We start from the raw sequence: 20,641 nt of genomic DNA on the forward strand, positions 1-20,641 counted from the left end.
AACCATCTGATGTCGTTATCCAGGGCGGACATACTTCGCTGACCTCGTGACTCATGTCGCGGGGTTGTTGCACTTTCTTTTCCTTCCAATCTTTGAATAACAAATAACAATGTTCTAATTGTGGTGTGCGCGTGTGGCAGTGAAACGACAACGAACGGAGGTTTTTGTGGAAATTGTGGAGCTGAATGATTTATTATCATCGGTTTTCTGTTCACCCACACCCCTGCACAGATGTGGTCCGTTTCTGATTTGATTCGCTGCTGCGCCCATTCCACTCATGAACGATTTCTAAACTCTTCGAGGAAACGACTATTTCTTGCTTTCATTCATTTTTGCTTTGCAAAATTGTCTATTAAAAAATCTAAAGTTATTTGCATCAACCTTGTCTCTGTGTCACCTCCTCCTTGGTTGCTCATCTTTACCCAACCAGATTTCTTTTACTTTGTTCTGGGAAAAGGGGATCGACGCCGAATTCTTCGAATCTTTTCTGTCACAATTTTCCATAAACTATTTAGTTTTTATAGCTTTGTATCTATCAACGCCTTTCTTAAGAAGGAAGTCAATAATAGCAGTTGTCCGAATCGGATGAACATAGGATTTACATGCTAATAATACATGTTCCTGAGAACTCGTAGCTTTCGCCCCAAAGATGTTGTAAGAAGAATTTTCAGAATTCTCTATTATCACATTATAATGATAGTTTTGAGTTTGATTGAAATGTGGTGCCATGCCATGAGTGATATAGCAAGTTATTTCACTTCATTGTTTTGTAAGACCAGGATCTCTGAACCATAACTGCACTTATCGCAGGGATTTTGATGAAGAGCGTTGGTTTCGGTGGGCTAGAGTAGAAGTTTTACTTTGATAAGCATAAACTGCCACATTCGATTAACAGAGTATTGCGTTGCATTGCGCAGAGCATCTGCAACGCAACGCTAACGTGCTTTTCTTCCATGGACATCGTTCTTCGTCATTGTCTCCAAATTTTTGAATAGTTGCCACCGCTAGTTAATAATAGCTACACGCAAAGTAACATGACAGCTCTGTAATACACATCCTAGCAAGAATTAATGTCCCTCCTCGTGGTATTTCTTTCAATAGTGGTACTGTTCCAGAAATTTTGCAGTACAAATTCTGCTGTAGTCCTGCAGTATTAGATCTTCATAAATGCTAAATGAAAGTTTCAGGGCAAGTAGTGCACGTTTCTTATGTCTGATTCGATAAAAAAAAGGATATTACTTTCCGGTCCTTCTAATGGACACATATGTGTAGCTTATTGTTATTGTAGAGCAGATGTGTTTTATGCAAACGTGTACTTCAATCAATGCTGTTCGCGTTCTCACACGCTTTGCTTCTTCCTTTTAATACAAAGAAACATTTGTAAGATTCATACGTTCTATGCCATCAGGTCCACCCGAATTCGTACCCGTTATGCTCTCACCATGTTTTTGCATAACGACGCACTGAGCAGGAATCCGTTGCTAGACGCTGACGATCATGACTGGTTGTCATGGAAAAATAGACGACTGATATACCTCTGTTGTAGTAGTATAAAATAAAGACGAAAGGTGGAGGTGAAGTCGATACGTTGGTTCCAGAGTTGTCTTAGAGAATAAAAGCACTGACCTGACACACCTACTCGCTACACGCGCATTCAAAAACATCAATAAATCTGGATCTGGATTCTGAATCGAAGTCGAACGCGAAGTCGCATCCCCATAGGGATTCATCAACGCCATGCACTTTATCCTTTGTCCTTTTATTGTTCATCATGTTACTTTGTTTGAGTCTGTTCACCCCGTGGCTCCTTGCTTCTTTGCACACTAATTTGCGTCAGACTTTACTCACATACGCTTAGGGACGAGCATTGATCATTGATTTGAGCATTCATCACAAGCTAATTTTCACACGGGTGTAATGATCTACTATTGGCTATATTGATTTTGACATACTTTTGCTTTAGACATTGTAGGGACTTATCACTAGACGTCCAGCATTTCGCCTGTTACGCATGCGCTTCGATTTAGCGGAAATGTCAGTGTGATCGCTCTATCGATTTTTATGCATTTCTTCCTAAGTTCAACAAAACTTTCCTAAATGGTATTTTGATATGCGCTGATCGATTTGCTCATTTCACATCTACTTCGTCACAGTTGGAACAGAACGACCTGGCCTGTCTGCAATGCAATTCGGCGAAAGTGTTTGCGCTCGAAGCGATACAGTTTTGTATCATCGCAGCACAGGTAGTGTTCGGCTTCTACCCTGGGTGCTGGACTGCGCGGTAGTGCAAATGCCGTACATAACCTCCTGCATGCTACTCTACCAATTATAAGTCAAATCATTTTGAGCTAGCCTATTTGTGCGATGAAGTTTGATGTTAAAACACCAAAAACGTTCTTAACATCCTTTTAGAACTTCTTCTAGTATAATAACTTTCTTGTGTAATTTGATTGCTAGACGAGTGGTAAAAGACAAGTTGTCGACACAAAGGCGGAAGCGCGTTCGCTTCAGATCAGAATTGTTGGAGGTCTTTAAACGCGCATTTAGCTTGTACAATGCCTTGGGGTGGCCTCTTGATGTGTCTTATCAGCACTCTTATCCTCCCAGACAAATCCGATGCCAATTTGTCCTCCCCGAAGCGATAAAATGCTTTGTTGGCTCTAAGGCGGTTTTGAACAATCGATCGTGCAGTCACAGCGGAACTCCTCTCCAACCGCACCGCATCCACTCAAATCAGTAGTGGTAATTAGATGAGTGATGAGTGTGAGACGCATTATATCTCACATTAATAATTATGCTATAATATAATGTTACCATTAGTAAAGCAGTGCTAGAGGAGGAGAGGCCTTTCCTATTAAGCTATTCATACACAAATTTCGTACTATTAATAGCAATCTGTGTATGTATGTGCACATTAACGTGGGAATGTATCATATGTACATAACTTTTCATATCGTTAAACGGGAACGGGAAAGTTTTTGTGGTTTGAAGAAGTGGAAACCCACGCCTTCTATTCTAGAACGCCTTCGTCTTCCCAGTGTTCACAACATAGATGTTGAATAGTACCCCAGGTCCCCGAATCTTGACTTATCTTGCTGCTTACACATCAGCCCTAAGCTCATTGACCGGCTCAACCTTGCTGCCGCTGCAGCTACTTCATTTGTTTAGATATCGCAGAAATCTTGATGAGCACCATCCGGATTAATACGATTCCCGTCTTCCTTATTCGATCATTTTTTGTTCTCCCCTTATGGTTGCTTGACTTTTTTCGGTCACATATCTTTTGCAAATCGTATTTCCTATCCTATCATTGGTATTTTCGAACGCTATTTTTTTTTACAGTGCGATGTCCAAAAACATCAGTCCTCACTATTTTTCTACACTACAAGAAAAGAAATAATCCTGAAGCTCTTTCAAATCTGAATAAAATTTGCACTTTGCCACGATGAAGATTTCTTGAACGACCTTGTTGTTCAGGAAAAAAATTGCCCGCAATGTTTTCGATCTGAGAAAATATGAACGAGAAGAGGGAACGAGAAAGTTATTTTCAACCAACCTTTATTATTGTCTCGTTTCTGTTTATAAGATTTGATTAAAGTTGGGAAATTCTCAATCCTACACTTGCTGCAAAGCAATGATGATATTGGATTCATGTTCTCCTGTCGCGCCAACGAGGCTCTGGTGAAACCCCATTAGTGGCCTCACGACAATCGACAATCTCATCTTTATCAAGGGCCTGAAAATGTTTCGAGATTTCAATGATCTTGCTGCAGTTCCATTCTTGATTCCCTTAATTTCTTCATTTATCTTCTTTTGTTTCATATCAGCCACTGTTTTCAGATTTATTTAACACTGATTGAAAGTGCAGAATGCCACGTTAGTGGTGGCTCAGCCAGTAGAGTCTGCCTAACGGCCGCTGGTGGTCGTGCATCTTTCTGATTCCAATCCACTACTCCGAGTCGACTTTTGCTACACTTTCAGCGGCTTTTACGCTAGAAATCAAACTTGCTGACATCATCCTTCGAGTTACGTCATCACATATCATTACTGTGTTTCTGCTTACAGTAATGAGCCAACTATCGCATCGCCTCGCTCGACCAACCATTCATGGAAACGGGCCATGCAACATCTATTGTCAGGAACCGGTTAACGACGCAGGTACTATATTCATTCTTGGGTCTAGCTGGATTGCTGAAGTTATTCGGCTAATTATAAAGCTTATTATTAAGTAATAGAGCTGATCTGCATCAATTTTTCCATGTATGTGGGATCTGCATCGAAATTAATGACAAAAACAGAACAAGAGAAATCTCTGAATTTCTGCAACTTCTTATTCTTCTCTGTGCTTGACTAGTATTATCATATCTTCGGTTCGGGCTTTACACAGCGTTACGAAAGTCACAACAAAACGAGTCGGATGACTCAAAACTGTAGATGGCAAACTTAGTTGATTTATTTTTCTTATGACCAATGGATGCGCAACAAATCACTGTTCAGAATACCCAATTTGGTTGCACGATGGACTAGCTGTTGATTAATGTTTTCCTTGGAATTCATTCGAAATAGTTTTTTCGCTAAGGCTTTTCTAAAGCTATTTTTGCACGTATAATTTGACCCATGAGGGCAGTCAGATGACGACATCAACGGAATTGGTCCTCTTTGCTCACTCCAATGCTCACAGCGGTGCTGTAGCACTGACTGAAATTCATGGTTAAGCATAATTTACGGGGTGCGGAGAGGTCTGACGACGCTTAGTGAACTCAGACACAGCTGTTTTTTTTAAATCTGTTTCTTCAGGACCACCTTATTCACTAGTCTATCCGAATACAAAGAAGCTGCGCGAAAAAAGAGGAGGAACTATTTTTAGAAGTGAAAAGAGCGGTTTTAACCCACATGAGGGTCATTTTACGCAAACTGTTTCCCAATCCTGAGCGCCCCAAAAACGCAAAATGCGACGCGAACTCAGGAACCGAACGCAAACAGCTGGGATCAGCTCAAGCAAGAAGGTTCACTAACTTTCTCCACATTTGAACGACTGACCATCACTACTTCGAGAGAAGAAATGTAGGGAGAGCAAGGAATATAAAGTAGCGAATGTTAAAACGGGAGAGCCACGAAAAGGAATGACTTTGAATAGCAAAAGAACAATGGTTGAATAATGGCACTAAAGATAGTAGAACAGAGACAAAGAAAGTGCGGCACAGGCTCGAAAAATGACTTCATCGAAATTGTGACTGCTCTTGAAATGAATTCCAACTTCCACACACCTTTCAATAATTCCAAAAAAAGCGCTCAAACTTCTCGAGTTTGTCTGAAGGACCTCATTAGTTAGCGATGTTTCGATGCAGAATCCATGCACCATTTTAAAAATTAATCGCAGGATGAAAGACCAGGGCTGCTTCAATTCTCGACACACTGAAATGATGAAAATTCAAGCAGCTAGAGATCTCGAAACATCATAGCCCAAAACTAACTGCCTTCTTGCTGTTCCAAGGCTACCGAAATGACATACAGCAAGGTGCGAGCGGCATGAAAATCTTCAACTACGTCGACATTGGTAGTTCTGAAAAAATACCCGGTCTAAAACCATCATGCCTCTTCTCCGCCACTGGATTTCACCAATGAACCTCTGAGTATCATCCGGAAGGGCCCTTGATAACCATAAATCAGCAGTGGATCACAAGGTAGAAAACATATGTAAATAAGGCAGCAATTTCGGCGTAGAAGCCTCCATTTGCATTTATGTGAAGATGCCGTTTCAGCATATTTTCTCAGAACCGTCGACTCAAGGAATATCTCCAAGGGATCGAGATACAATGAGCGAATCAAGTGATGAAAAGCTGAGACAGAACAAACAGTAACAGATCAAGGAGCTAAACACCTATCCGTCTGGACAAGGAATACGTGATACTGCGTGCTCTCCCTGCGTTTACGCGGAACTCGAAATCTCAAGGATTATTTAGACATCTGAATCTATGCGAACGTTCAGAAGCACACTATTAGAAATATGAAAGACGTCGACTGTACCATCTGTCAGAACTTCTGAAATCGCATCGCACGGTCATTGTGAATGTATCTTCATCAAAGCGCTTAACTACTCTGAATTAAGGTACTCTGACGTTCGTTTTGTGTTAATGATTGGATTAACACAAAACGAAACAACAATTAAATGTGACCTCCTTGACTCTCCATTTCAACAATATGAGCTGCAGGGGCAGGAAATCTTATTGGATGGAAGCGCTAAGATTAACCAAGACTGAAGTGGAAGCTCTTTGAATGCACGTATAATTAGAAATCCGACATACGGACGAATATTTTGTATTTCAGTATAATAGAGGTGTGCGTATACTGCTACTGCAGTGTGAATAAATGAAAAATTCCGATTGTATCTTTTCTTCCGAAACTTCAGAGCTGACTTCAAGATATGCGCTCTGATTCGTAGCGAATAGAACTACTCTAGTGCTGTGATGATGAAAGCAAAGTCCTTCAACTCATAGGTTAACTCTATCCTTATTTCTTGCAATTAAATTTGCATTCCTCGTAAAGTTGGTGGTGCCTCTGGATTTTTGCATGTGAAGCAGATGCGACGAAAGTAGGGAACGTTGTAACCTAGTGCAATTATAAAAGCGAGAGGGAACTGCGGTTAAAGTTTTTGAAACGTCGATGCCACACTGACAACATTTCGTTATGGCCCTATAGCAAGTGTCTTGTTTTAAATCGGGACTGATATTAATTACTACCACTTGAATATTTCCGAAGTTTCAACATTTTCGTTCTGCCCACCTATCATCATGATCATGTGTGTGTGTGTGTGTGCGTGTGTCTGTCTGTCTGAAAAAATGGAAACACCTATGCAAACGGCTGCTTAAATAGTAACCAACAGTTTACATGACCTGACCTGGCACGATATCTTTATCAGAACGATGATGTCGTTCACATCATTTCATGTCAAAAAATCATTCTTTGATAGCTGCTGGAGGAGAACAGGAAAAAACCATACATCGAGTAATGCTTCCAATTTTCGTCTACATTGTATTGGTATCGAAGGAGTGTTTGAAGTTGAAGTTTGAATGTTCTCTAAATGTAGAACTGACGCGATTGGAAAGAAAACTATAAATATTCTACATAAACTTGTAGAAAAAAGAAAGCGTTGTTAGAAAAACCCAATTCTAATTTTACCGAAAATGTCACTACTATCAATTTTCATTGATCAGTGAAGGGGAGCGAAGCGAATACCACAGAGTCTGAAGTTTGGCTTTAGCCGGAAATTGAGACGTAGAGATTTTTGAACGTTTCATAACCTTTGAGACAGGTAGCAATATAATGAGACCAAAATATTAGCTCAAATGAGGATTTTTAGAGTCTGGCCACGCTGTGAATGTTCGACGTCGATTTAACTCAGGAAGTGTGCAGAGGCCACCCAGTATTCTTAGTGGTGCGCTACTTCCCACGTACTTTTATGAATTTACATTGATTGGCATCACTGCCAATTGTTCCGCAGCATTCTATGTTTTTAGGTTATAATTTGCAGGTCTTCGAGGGCTCGTAGGTCGACCGCGATCTGAGAGTCTCAGCACTCAGTTACAAAAGAAGCCAGTCAAGCTCAAGAAAGTGCAGGTACTGCCAATCAGATCAAATAATTTTGATACAAGCAGCGGAACATAAAACTTGATGTCCAAATGTAGTGCGGCCGCTAAGCTGCAGGTTAGCAGCGGAGCAGTGCGGTCGATCAGCTGTTTTTCACTTGATATTGCACTTATCTGAAAATCACAATTCCTTACTGCTCTTCACCATCGCAGTAGTGGAGAGCAGTACACTCAAGATATCTGTCACAACCTAACTTCAGCTCAAAAGAGTGTACTCTCCATTTCTTGCCGTCCCCGTAAGCGACGCCTTTATCAGATCGTTGTGCCTTTCTCGCTCGAACATTTTCTTTTCCATATGCGTGTTTGAAAATTATACGGCATATCCTGCTTCTGCCAAAAGTGCGACTGGGAAATTTCCATATTTATCGAATTTTAAGGACGAAATATGATGGACATTAAACTGAATGATGCATCCGGCCCACTTTCTCCTCCTCATCTCTCCTTTGTATTACACCATTTGAGGAATAAATAGCTGTAATACGAAAAAAAGCACATTTTTTCTCGCGTTCGTCATAACATTTGCTAGAAAGTTTTAATCTTTAATTTAATTTGAATATACATTTGAAGGTGAACGGCTGCACACTGTCTTCAGTATACGATCTGCGCGAGGGCGATGAGGGTTCGTCCGACCTGTACGACGACGATTGGGCGTTCCGTAGGCCAAGAAGTAACAGCTCGGTACAGTTTCAGAATTAATCTACCTTCATATCGACCTATGCCATAATTCTTCTAGGATTTCCTCATCCTACGAAAAACATCGCGACCTCTCAGCGTCGACGTGGTGGGTCTTGTAGGTATGGTTTAGAAGTAGAACATTGCTGGTTTTGTCGGAATTCAAAAATCCCTGCTTAAGAGATGGTGGTGTTCATCAAGTAAGCGTCAACCTCTTTTTAGACTCGCAGTCTGATCCCTACCGACAGTACATGCGAGTTGTGGACTGCTACGAGTTGGCGCCGCCAACCGGGAATGTCATTGCTCTTGACAAGTCTATAAAGGTACTCGATAGCAGCAAGATCGGAATCCGACTTTTGATCACTCTTCTTTATTGTGCAAGTTATAGTCGGGTCGGAATGGTCTGACCTATAGTTTAATGCGTAAGCGACTGCACTTCCGATAGGGGTCAAGCGGGATGCGAAACTGAGCGAGGGCCCCACCTCGCCAGCCCGCGTGCAACCGCTTGCGCAGTTGCGCCAGCCTTCAGACCAGTTTTGACCAGACTATGCTTCCTTGTATTATCGATTGCTTCTTAAGGTGGACAGAGCGTTCTCGGCCTTATGTGAACAAAACGTTCGTGCGGGTCTCGTCTGGGATTCCTCCCAACAAAGAGTATATTTTTTGGAGCTTTCTTGATTTCATTTTGTAAAATTCTTGGATATTCATTCAGATAGCGGCATTAGTCACATTAACCGACTTTATAATGTATCTGCGCGATAACGCTTCCAAGTGTTCTACAAGTGAAGTCGGGGAATTGATATCAAATAGTTCACTCGTCACCGTTTCAGCTGATGCAAAGTAAGTTAGTTTAAAACATTTTAAAAATGATGTCAATTGACATTCACAGTATTCGGTTTATTGGGTGGTTTTTAAAACTAAAAAATAAAAACTAAGTCTCTGATAAGCAAATAAACCAATAGTTAAGTACATCAAACATAAAATAAACTCGTTTTTAGTTTGCAAAAAGCTAACCCATACCTACTGGAATTTTAGTTACATCTTCTGGTCCGATTTGCAGTTCCGATTTGCAGAACTCCATAGAAAATCTTCTCTCGATCATTTTCCTCATATTTTCTACAGGAATGTAACTTTTTCCATAGCTTATCAGGACCCTGTCTTCTAAGAAAGAGAATCACAATAGATGTCTATGGGGTCTTTAAGAAGCAAAATATAGGTTTTTCCGTCCTATGAATAATCAAAATGCAACAGGCAATCGATTAGCACTCTTTATGGTGCGCTTTAAAAAATGCCAATCTTGCCGTGATTGACATGTGCTGCGCTTGAATGTTGGACATTTAGCCATGCTTTGTTAGCGACAGTTTCGCCACACTCTTCGGTTTTCACTGGTTACACTTTAAAATCTCCTAAGGATACTCGCTTGTCCAAATTTGTATGCTGGGGTTTTCCAAAACTAATCAAAAACATGACATACTGCATTTCTATGGCAGAACCATGTTGGCGGCGTGTATCTTTGAACAACCGACCACTAGACTAGGTTAGGGTTAAGAATCCTTCCTACGAATTTTACAGCTGGCATCAATTGCAAACCGCTGCAGACCAGTAAACGTTATGAAATGAGGTATTCTATAACAGTAAAGCAGTTTCTTCGTCTTCGCCACACCATGCGTCATAAAACGATAAAAATGCAGTACAAATCACATGAATAATGCCGAAATTGGGTCCTTTTTTTCAAAATATTGAGGGAAAAAATTATGAAGCTCATAGATCAATTTCTTCTCATACTCGACGATTCTGTCTTTATATAACTGTGGATTTCCAGAATAATCGAAGCTTGCGAAGAGTTCTGTCTGCATCGCGTACATCGAATCATCGTTCGTGATACACAGTCTGGAGACATCCTCTACCTGCTCACGATTAAAAGAGTTCTTCAAGCGATACACAAGCAGAACCGTTCTTTACATTTTGCCCAATGGTTGAGTTGTCCTATTAAGGACTCTGGAGTAGGAACATGGGAGAAAACAATTCACTCCGTGTGTTAAGTTGTTCTTCGAAAAATTATTCTTGATGGTACTTCATTTTACTCTCGACAGGTCACTCTCACCGACTGTTTGGACGACGTCGCAGTAACACTGCTTTCCCAGCAACTTTCCTCCCTCCCCGTCATTGACGAAAATGGGAAAGCTTGTGACGTTGTAACTAAAGCTGACATTGCAATGGCTCTCATGGAAGCAAGCAGTCCTCAGGTACTGACGGGATGGCGCATTGATGTTTATACTCTGCTAAGAAAAACTTCGCCAACTTTTGCGAGGACTTGCAGTTTCTTTTAAGAAGACTGAGAAGTGTATAAAGGCCACAGCAGAATTGACAAACTCTTGCATTCATTTGTTGCTCATTGTTCAGAGGTTTCTTGCCGACACTGCCGTGTCAGCAGTGCTCGGTCGTCGTCCTGCGCCAGCGTTCATTCGTCCACAAGATACGGTTGGAAAGGTGCTGGATGCTTTGTTAGAAGCCAGTCATATGCGTTGTGTGTTCATCGTGGACGATCATCTGAGGCCGATCGCCTGCGTCTCACAATCAGATGTTATCTCTCATCTGATCTACGATGAAGCTCCTTTCCAGAAGTCGAGAGAACCATTGTAGCACTTTCCGCCAATGAATGAGCGATGTCAACATCGAATTATCAGAAACTTTCTGCTTTAAAGTTCAAGACTTGTCCTCGATTGTATTTGTGTTTTGGTACGAATCTGTGTACAAATTTTACTATTTCGTGTATGGTATGAGATTATTTATTTTCGTTTCCACTTAATGCTGCCTTTTCAACTTCAGGGTAGTGATCACGACAGTTATAGCGATGCATTATAGTGTTGTTGTTGTGGGAATTGTTTTTTTTTTTAATTTTATCATCTGTTGAACATTTTATTTTCTCCTGTGGGATGTTTCTTTCAAATTTACCTTCACAAACAGAGAGCGAACACTGCTCATCACGTCATTTTCGATTTCTATAGATCGATTTCTGAGCGATTGCATCCGCTAGCACTTTGTATCATTAAACTAGTAGCTTTGTTTTTAGCACGCACAAAAGAAAGGAAAACGCAACAAAATATACAATAAAACTTTTCAATCATCAAAGTTGTTTCATTTGTGAAAGCATATTTGTAGAATAATATTTTGTGGCTGCGCTTAAGACTAAGAAATAGAAAAGAAAAATTCTGACAACGAAATCTCACATAAAGGAACGGTGACGTGGATTTGTGTGTTGTGACTAAACATTGAAAATATCAGGAATCGCAGAGGATGAAGTGGAGAGAAAATGGGACGCAAGAGATAGTAGAAGTTCCAAGTGATCTTTATAAACTCCCAGCAACCATTTTGTGAATTATTGTCACACGATTTCATGCAAACATTGTGAGATTCAGCTTCTATACAAGTCCCGTTTGAAATGAAAAGAGTGTGTTCTAGAACCATAAAAAGCAACTAAAATCTAGGAGAACTTTTATTAAGTTCTCTGACTTCGTGAACGTCCGGCTAAAGCCGGACTTCAGACTTTTTGTAGTGTTCACTTCGCTCGCTTCATCGATCAATAAGAAATAACAGTAGTGACTTTTTCTGCAAAATTACAATTGTTTTTTCTTATAAATCCTTTCTTCAATTCTCTTCCTCAAAAATTTAGGCAAACATGAGAGATTTCATGATGTTCTTCCTAAACGCGTCAGTACTATATTTGGAGAACAATCAAACTTGATTTTACATCTATGTTTCTCTGAAACCTCCATAATTTGGAAACATTACTCGAAAAGGTTTCCTCCGCTTTCAACTATTAGCACAGAATGATGCGCTAACATGAAATGAGGTGAATATCATCATTGTAGTGATGAAGATAAAACTCCACGTCAGACCACGTGAACGTGTGTTGAGCAGTATTGTATCTTAGCAGCCGTTTCTATATGTGTTCCACATTTTGAAGAAAAGATGTTAGCAGCATCAGGGAAATATGCATGGAAATAGATACGCGAATGAGTCATAGAAACCTATTCTCCCGTTGGGGCTCCCACGTACCAATCCGAGGCAGTGGGACCCGTCTCACTCCACTCCATGGTTTTCTGCCTGAAGAGCACAAATTTGACGTCGTAGGACTCGTCCCACCCAATTTTACCGCGTTGGGGCTCCAGTGCACCAAACCGACGTCATGATATTCGTCTCCCTTTCTTTTTGGGATTTCGTGACTGAGACACACACAGACGCACGCATGTGACAGAATAAGTCAGTTATTATATAGCATGATAGTTTGCAAATTTGGAAGTTTACATTCACATAAAAGTTTATTTACCCTCACTAACGTATGAGAGAAACTAACTCGCCTTATCAAAGCCGACATAATTTTAAATTTGGAAAATGGACAAAAGGTAGAGTGCTTGCCTATCAGGTGCATTGCGATGGTTCGGCACCTCACCGGTGCAGAGTTTTGCATTATTATGCAGTATTTTCACACACACACACACACACACACACACACACACACACACACACACACACACACACACACACACACACACACACACACACACACACACACACACACACACACACACACACACACACACACACACACACACACACACACACACACACACACACACACACACACACACACACACACACACACACACACACACACACACACACACACACACACACACACACACACACACACACACACACACACACACACACACACACACACACACACACACACACACACACACACACACACACACACACACACACACACACACACACACACACACACACACACACACACACACACACACACACACACACACACACACACACACACACACACACACACACACACACACACACACACACACACACACACACACACACACACACACACACACACACACACACACACACACACACACACACACACACACACACACACACACACACACACACACACACACACACACACACACACACACACACACACACACACACACACACACACACACACACACACACACACACACACACACACACACACACACACACACACACACACACACACACACACACACACACACACACACACACACACACACACACACACACACACACACACACACACACACACACACACACACACACACACACACACACACACACACACACACACACACACACACACACACACACACACACACACACACACACACACACACACACACACACACACACACACACACACACACACACACACACACACACACACACACACACACACACACACACACACACACACACACACACACACACACACACACACACATACACACACACACACACACACACACACATACACACACACACACACACACACACACACACACACACACACACACACACACACACACACACACACACACACACACACACACACACACATACACACACACACACACATACACACACACACACACACACACACACACACACACACACACACACACATACACACACATACACACACACACACATACACACACACACACACACACACACACACACACACACACACACACACACACACACACACACACACACACACACACATACACACACATACACACACACACACACACACACACACACATACACACACACACACACACACACACACACACACACACACACATACACACACACATACACACACACACACACATACACACACACACACACATACACACACACATACACACACATACACACACATACACACACACATACACACAAACACACACATACACACACATACACACACATACACACACATGCACCAAACACACACACACACACACACGGACTAAGCACGTTGTTATATAACATAATAAAAAACCAAGTTCGGTTAGAAATCACTGTGAATTTTTAATGACAAAACTATCCTTATATCAACCGTGGAGTTTTAAGTGACGTCAAAAAACACGTCGATTCAAGATACTTCATGATAAGAAAAACAGCGAGGAGCTGCACCACTCCGTTCAAGAACGCTTGAGGGAAATTATGGTGGTATATGACACTATGGACACACTATAATGTTGTGCATAGGTCTTTCTGTCCCTCCGTTCCCATGTGACCGCTTCTAGGATGCAACGAAATGTAGGCTTCGTAAATAGGGCGATTCAGCGTGGGGAAAAGTTGGTTCCTTTTGAAATCTCAGCGGAGCCAGGCCATATTAATTAGTGGAGCTCAATTTATGTAAGGGAATGTAGGCATGCAGTCTATCTGTAATATTTCTCTTTTCACTTTTTCGGGAAATGAGATCTTCATTTCACGACGTACAAATTTTAAGACTCCATAGATGCAATCCCTATTAGAATTAAAATAAATCATACAACATTACTTCATGAAGAACTCATCTACTAATTTGGGTAAAGGGAGGCGGAGGATAAATTATAGGATTCTCAGAATATTTTTCTTTTGCAGAAGTTGTCCCATGCTTCTGTCCCTTGAAGGAATTTTCAGACACTAAACTGGTGGTATCCATTAATAGGTGTTCATTAATTAACGAGGTGCACACGGCCGTGTGTTTAGCAATCAAACAATGGTCACCGATCAAAGAGCGACACATGACCTTCCATGGCCGTTATGTGTGCACAGGAGGACCATGTTCAGTGATAACACGCAACGAGCAGGTGGTAAATTGTGATCTCCAAGGCTCCGTAGGTACCAGTATCGTCCTCTTGACTTGGTCTCACATTTGCCTCCCATTGTTCCTGAACAGAGGCTGGTTATAGGCGGCTGTTAATTTATAAGCTTTCGATTTCAACTCTTCTGGATGTTCCCTCGCTCTATGATTGTCACGACGCTTTTCATTGCTGGATTAGGGAGAATAATTGACAAACGAGATCCAAAGGTGAGAGTTTAGCAGCCTGAAACTACGCATCCTAACTGATCATTGTGAATTTTATGTGGATCCGTTAACTCTTGATAGCATTCTCTCTCAAATATTGAAGAGCTCTATGGATGAAATGAGATTTCGACTACGACAGGCTATTTATACCATAGCGCTGAAGAAGGTGAGAATCATATCTGCTTTTCGCTGTTTAAATTTCCTGTTCTTCCACATACCGCCAGCAACATCGCTGGTTTTCGCTTTATTTTTCCGTGACTTCACCACCTCTTCTGACATACACTTCGAAAACTTTTGGAATTTCTCAGTCAGTCGAATCGCGGCTCACTGCTCCTATTAATTTCACGTTGTACAAGTTGTAACACAGGAGAATTCGGAGTAGGACGATTAACAAAACTACTGGCAGAAGCCATGATCTCAGGAGGTTGATTCTGTAGAGCATCTGGGTTCACTTCATATTCATCCATCAGCTCGGCGTCGATTCACTACAGCTATCAAAAGTCTTCAATGCGATATGACAAGAGAACATGTTTGTTGCAGAATTCTCGGTCTTTCCATTCTGCCTCTGAGACACTCAACGACTATGAGGAATGGTTGGTAGATCAATTTATTGCTCAAATAACAAGATCTGTAGGAAATGGTAAGCCAAAACCACATTCTTTTGAAATCCTCATATTGGTAAGCTACACCTGGAGAGACATGAAAATGAGTAAACAGAGAAGAGACTGCAAAGCTCTGGCTCAAAGTTGAAATATTCTATATATCCAAAAAATTCTCCCAGAAGAGCTAATGTACAGTGGGGTCAAGACTACCTGATTTTACGGTGTAATTGCCCGTAACTAATTGTAATTGATTAATTGTAATTAATTTAATTGTGATATAATTGCTTAAAGGCAGCGTACCACAAAACTTTCATAGGTATTTCAAGTGGTGCGAAACATACCCAAGAAGAACCAAAACCACATTGGCACACGAATCTGACCTGATGAGCTAATACGCAGGAAAAACTAGAGATGGGGTTGTAGACTGGGGTGCTTCCGCTCATCTCTCCCTAATACTCGTAAAAAAAACGGCATGTGAATCGCTTCAGTTCCTACGAGGTACCCCTATGTGCACGTTCCGCTCCCCAGAAGCAGCCCACGCGGTGGAGGTGGCCCGAAACCACCAAGCCATGGGCCCCCAAACGGTCCACCTAGTCCTATCGGTCCACCAGCGGGTCCGAATGGGCCGAACTGAGGTCGAGACCACACGACCATCAATAATATCAGAAGTATTCGCAAAGACGTAGGCACCGTAGTAAGCATTACTTGGGAAATCTGAAATTATTTACCGTATCAATCCATATCTTTCTAGTTGTTTTCAGTGCATAAATAGAGCGGAGTAATTAAACGATCCTTCGGAAAATTTAATTAGACGTGGAAGGTTAAGAGAGAGAAAAAAAGTTAATGCGTTCCTAAGGGACACTTTGAAGCATAAAATTTGGGAGATAAACTTTAATGGAAAATTGTAAATCCAGTGCGAAAACAGGTAAACCTCTCGAAGTATGAAAAATAAGTGAAATATTACTTGCTGTACGATAAATATGTACCATAAAAAGTAGTATGATATGAATTCCAAAAAAAATACAACAAATAATAGAAAATAAAAGAGATATTTGGCCAAATTGGACATTTTCGTTTCATTGCGTAATGCGGGAAATGTTTTAGTTAGTGTTGCGTTAGAAGAAGAGGTGAAAATTGTGTCAGTAATAGTAATAGTAGGGGCTGAGGATTACCGTCTTATCGAGCGTATGCACTACTGATTCCATTCTAGAAGCAATAGTTTCTTATCACATTGTTCTTCTTTCGGATTATTCCTTAATACCACCTTTTGTTATCTTTAAGTTCTGGATCGTATAAAGAATAAGCATGTTTAGGCTCAACAATGACTTCTCGTGATCACCGCGAGGAGTCTTCAACATCGCCTCGGGCGGTTTCACACAAATTTCCAGTATCAAGCGACAACGGACTGGATCCTCACAGAATGACCATCGCTCTAGAATCCTTTACCACCGAGCCACTCAACGACAACCACAGAAAACTGATCACCATCGATGATCTGAGAATGATGGATTTGCCCGCAGCAAGCAGTGAGAGTCGAGTAAGATCTTTTTGCAATTTTTTTAATTTATGTAATTATTTCAAATCGACACCAACAACCTGCATAACATTACACAACTTGACATTTCTCAAGAATATTCACGCTGTAAATCAATAACCAGAACTACATCATTCCTCGATTATGTCTTTCTTGCCTTTCAAAATAGGTATACTCTGAATTTGATTAACTAAGAATATTAACTGAGCCATTATGGACTCGTATGGATTAATTCATTCTCTGCTCCATATATTAACAATACGTGTTTGAATGTAAGATACTTAATATTAAAAACTACTAAGCCTAATTTTCCACTTCTATAGATCGAAGACATCACCCCAAGAACCTGGCATGGTATGAACTTTCGTTGGAGTATATCTATATCGGGTCGTAGGTTATGAAAACAGGGGTGGTTCCGCTCATCTCTCCCTGCATCACTGTAAACACTACTTTGGAATACGTCGCTTTCCTTACAATGTCCTCTATTGCAACGCGCCACCCATGCGCCTCGCCCCCGCCTACGACTCGTCGAATGAAATGGATTGCCTATCGGGGCGTCCGGTTGGATTTCCGAAGGATCGCAAGGTGGGGGTGGGGCGCAAGGGTGGCGCGTTGCAAAAGAGGACGTCATAAGGAACCGCATTCTGATACCGTCTGTTTACAGTGATGCAGGAAGAGATGAGTGGAATCTTCGCTGTATTTATAATCTACGACCCGATATAGGTATGCTCCAGCGAAAATCAATACCACGAAAGATTCATGGGGTGATGCCTTTAAGCGCGGTCACCAACTGTTTTGGATAGGTCCAAGGTTAGGTCAGGTTCGCCAGGACGAACTTAAGATTTTGACAAGTAACATTTCAGTAAATTCGATATGATGCAAAGTCGGTTTTTTAAAGTATATTATTATTATTATTATTATTATTATTATTATTATTATTATTATTATTATTATTATTATTATTATTATTATTATTATTATTATTATTATCAATTATTTAAGTCATCACCATTACTATTAGTGTTAATAACAATATTATTAATAATAATAGTATATTAAATATTAATAGGGGCGGGTGTAGTGTAGCGGTTAAAGGTTCCGCTTCCTGCACAATCGATCGGAGGTTCGAATCCGCCCTAGTGCTCACCAAGCCTTTCATCCCTCCGGGGTCGATAATTTGGTACCAGATTTGTCTGGGAGGATAAAAGCACTGACTTGACACATCGGCTAGCCACCGCAAGTCATTGTATGGGCCACTTACACGATCGTAAACCTCAAACGATTCTGAATTGAAGTGAACTTGGGGACGCATCCCAAGCAGATTGATCAACGCCAGAAACTTTATCCTTTATCCTTAATATTAATAGGCCAAAAAAAGCACTCATTCTAGTTCTCCATCAATATGGCTGAACTCTTACAAATTTGTGCGGGCCTGATATTCATTCAGGAAGCTTCTTATTTCCCTCAAATGTCAGTGAACGCTTTGTTTTTCCGAACCTAGATGATACTATATTATTATTCGTAAATGTTAAGATGAAACTTTCCTTTCATTTTAGCATTTCAGAATATTAATTTTTCAGTTAGAACTTTTTCCTCGTTATTTACTTAAGGTAACACTCAATAGCACCGAAACTGATGAGGTATCATTCATGAAAATTTCCAAACCCCTAACTCCAACAACGTGGAGGAATTCTGCTGCATCATACTTTCTTTCAATATTCACTACATATGTATCCACTAAAATTGTTTGTTCCATTTCCAGTCATAGTTCAAAAAAATATTACGAGAGCTGGAAATTCTCGTTCTTCGGAAAAATGTGCAGAAAAACAGAAGAAAACTAGTATGAACTAAAATAGTCTATTCTCCTGGAATAGTAGGAATTCGAATAATAGGAATTCCATATGGATTCTGAACCCAAGATCAAACGGTTTGTATTACAGGCGGTCCCGCTTTTATTTCGGCTTCCTCTATGGCAACTGATCCTTATGACAGCTTCATCAATTTTATTTCTTTTTCTTATTTCAACAATTCTCATCGTGTGCTTGCATGAACGGAAGAAAAAAGCAGTATTCGTAAGAAAACCGGCATTTTCTCTAGCCCTTCAAGGTGTTGTCTTTTTTTATGCTAGCAAAACATTTACGATCTCGTATTTTACAATTTTTAGATAACCATCATGTTCCTAATGCCAACAACGCATCAGGTTCATTCCGAGATCGTTTTAATCAGCTGCGTGGTAAGGAGAGAACGGTTCAAGAGCGGGACAATGGCGAGATCTGGGTACAACCTTCGACTACGTTTAATTCCGTTGCTGCTCTGCCGAGAGTATAAAGTCTGATCCCTCCATACTCCCTTCAAGAAGAGCAGTACCTCTCAAAATCTTCCGTGAAGCTTGACCTTCCATGTTCAATTCTAGAATTGGCGTACTATATGTATTCACTATGTTCAAAGCCTAATGGTACCACATTTGTGAGAACATCGCCTTATTGTTAGCCTGCTCGATTAAAAGCGCGATAAACCAAAATTTTGAGGCATGAGATCCAGAATTCTACAAAACTTAGCTACTGTATGATTTCAAATGGGTGAAAAAAGCCCCGTAGCTCTCAACTTAAGGATAATTTCCTTTGCTGAAATAAGTGTTCTCAAGCATTCTATTCAAGAATGCCGAGAATCTGTCTCGTAAAGTCACAAATCTCTTTGCTGCAATATAAATTGCGCCTTTTTCAATTTTGCCACTATCATCTTCCCAAGTGAAGCAATTAGAAGATTCCTACGGATATATTTTTGTTCTATTATCATCCCCTACCATTCAAATTCTTAAAATGTCTCAATAACAATACATGTTCATTGTCGTGCTGGTTTTGATAAGCTGTACACAAGGTTGTTAAGTAGTTTTATTGGCTAACGTTCTGCAAAACCCAAAATTGAAAAAAAAAATCCATTGAAAAAGTAGGCATGGAGTTTATCAGCTTAGTTGTGGAGAGGTTCAGTCGTTAAAATTGTAAATTGAAGAGCCATTTCAGGCTCTGAAGAAGGCGATTTTGAAGAAACGTTAGCCGGTAAAACTATTTAACAAACTCGCGTAGAGCTTGTCAAAAGCAATACGAATTTTGACTATGCCGAGGTTCATTGAAAGTCGAACTTTCCAATAATGCATGTTCATTGTTTTGCATCTACGAAATCCTAAAAAGTTTGCACTGATGTCTTTGCAATTGTCGAATTTCCTGAGAAAATACTGGATACAGCCCTTTCT

At 40.7% G+C, this 20,641-nt stretch overlaps 3 protein-coding genes across 4 annotated transcripts; 2 read left to right on the forward strand and 1 right to left on the reverse strand.

Moving 5' to 3' along the window:
- Window positions 1-4,067: 4,067 nt before the first annotated feature.
- Window positions 4,068-10,961, forward strand: RB195_018055 (uncharacterized protein; the record flags this gene model as incomplete). Its single annotated transcript, XM_064185311.1, has 11 exons — window positions 4,068-4,158; window positions 7,361-7,435; window positions 7,532-7,617; window positions 8,214-8,324; window positions 8,380-8,440; window positions 8,541-8,641; window positions 8,898-8,972; window positions 9,031-9,158; window positions 10,141-10,351; window positions 10,412-10,564; window positions 10,722-10,961. The coding sequence occupies 11 exons, from the start codon at window positions 4,068-4,070 to the stop codon at window positions 10,959-10,961; spliced, it is 1,332 nt and encodes a 443-aa protein (XP_064041192.1).
- Window positions 10,962-14,957: 3,996 nt separating this feature from the next.
- RB195_018056 (uncharacterized protein) lies at window positions 14,958-15,722 on the reverse strand (the record flags this gene model as incomplete). Of its 2 annotated transcripts, none has more annotated exons than XM_064185312.1 (2): window positions 14,958-15,118; window positions 15,584-15,722. In XM_064185312.1, 2 exons carry the CDS (start codon window positions 15,720-15,722, stop codon window positions 14,958-14,960), a joined length of 300 nt encoding a protein of 99 aa, XP_064041193.1. The 2 variants fall into 2 exon arrangements, with proteins under 2 accessions (XP_064041193.1, XP_064041194.1); XM_064185313.1 differs by lacking the exon at window positions 15,584-15,722 and adding an exon at window positions 15,173-15,218.
- RB195_018057 (uncharacterized protein) lies at window positions 15,365-19,719 on the forward strand (the record flags this gene model as incomplete). Its single annotated transcript, XM_064185314.1, has 5 exons — window positions 15,365-15,421; window positions 15,796-15,895; window positions 17,171-17,394; window positions 19,332-19,497; window positions 19,556-19,719. The coding sequence occupies 5 exons, from the start codon at window positions 15,365-15,367 to the stop codon at window positions 19,717-19,719; spliced, it is 711 nt and encodes a 236-aa protein (XP_064041195.1).
- Window positions 19,720-20,641: the final 922 nt, after the last annotated feature.

Source organism: Necator americanus, chromosome II, assembly GCF_031761385.1.
Source record: "Necator americanus strain Aroian chromosome II, whole genome shotgun sequence".
Lineage (NCBI taxonomy): Eukaryota > Metazoa > Nematoda > Chromadorea > Rhabditida > Ancylostomatidae > Necator > Necator americanus.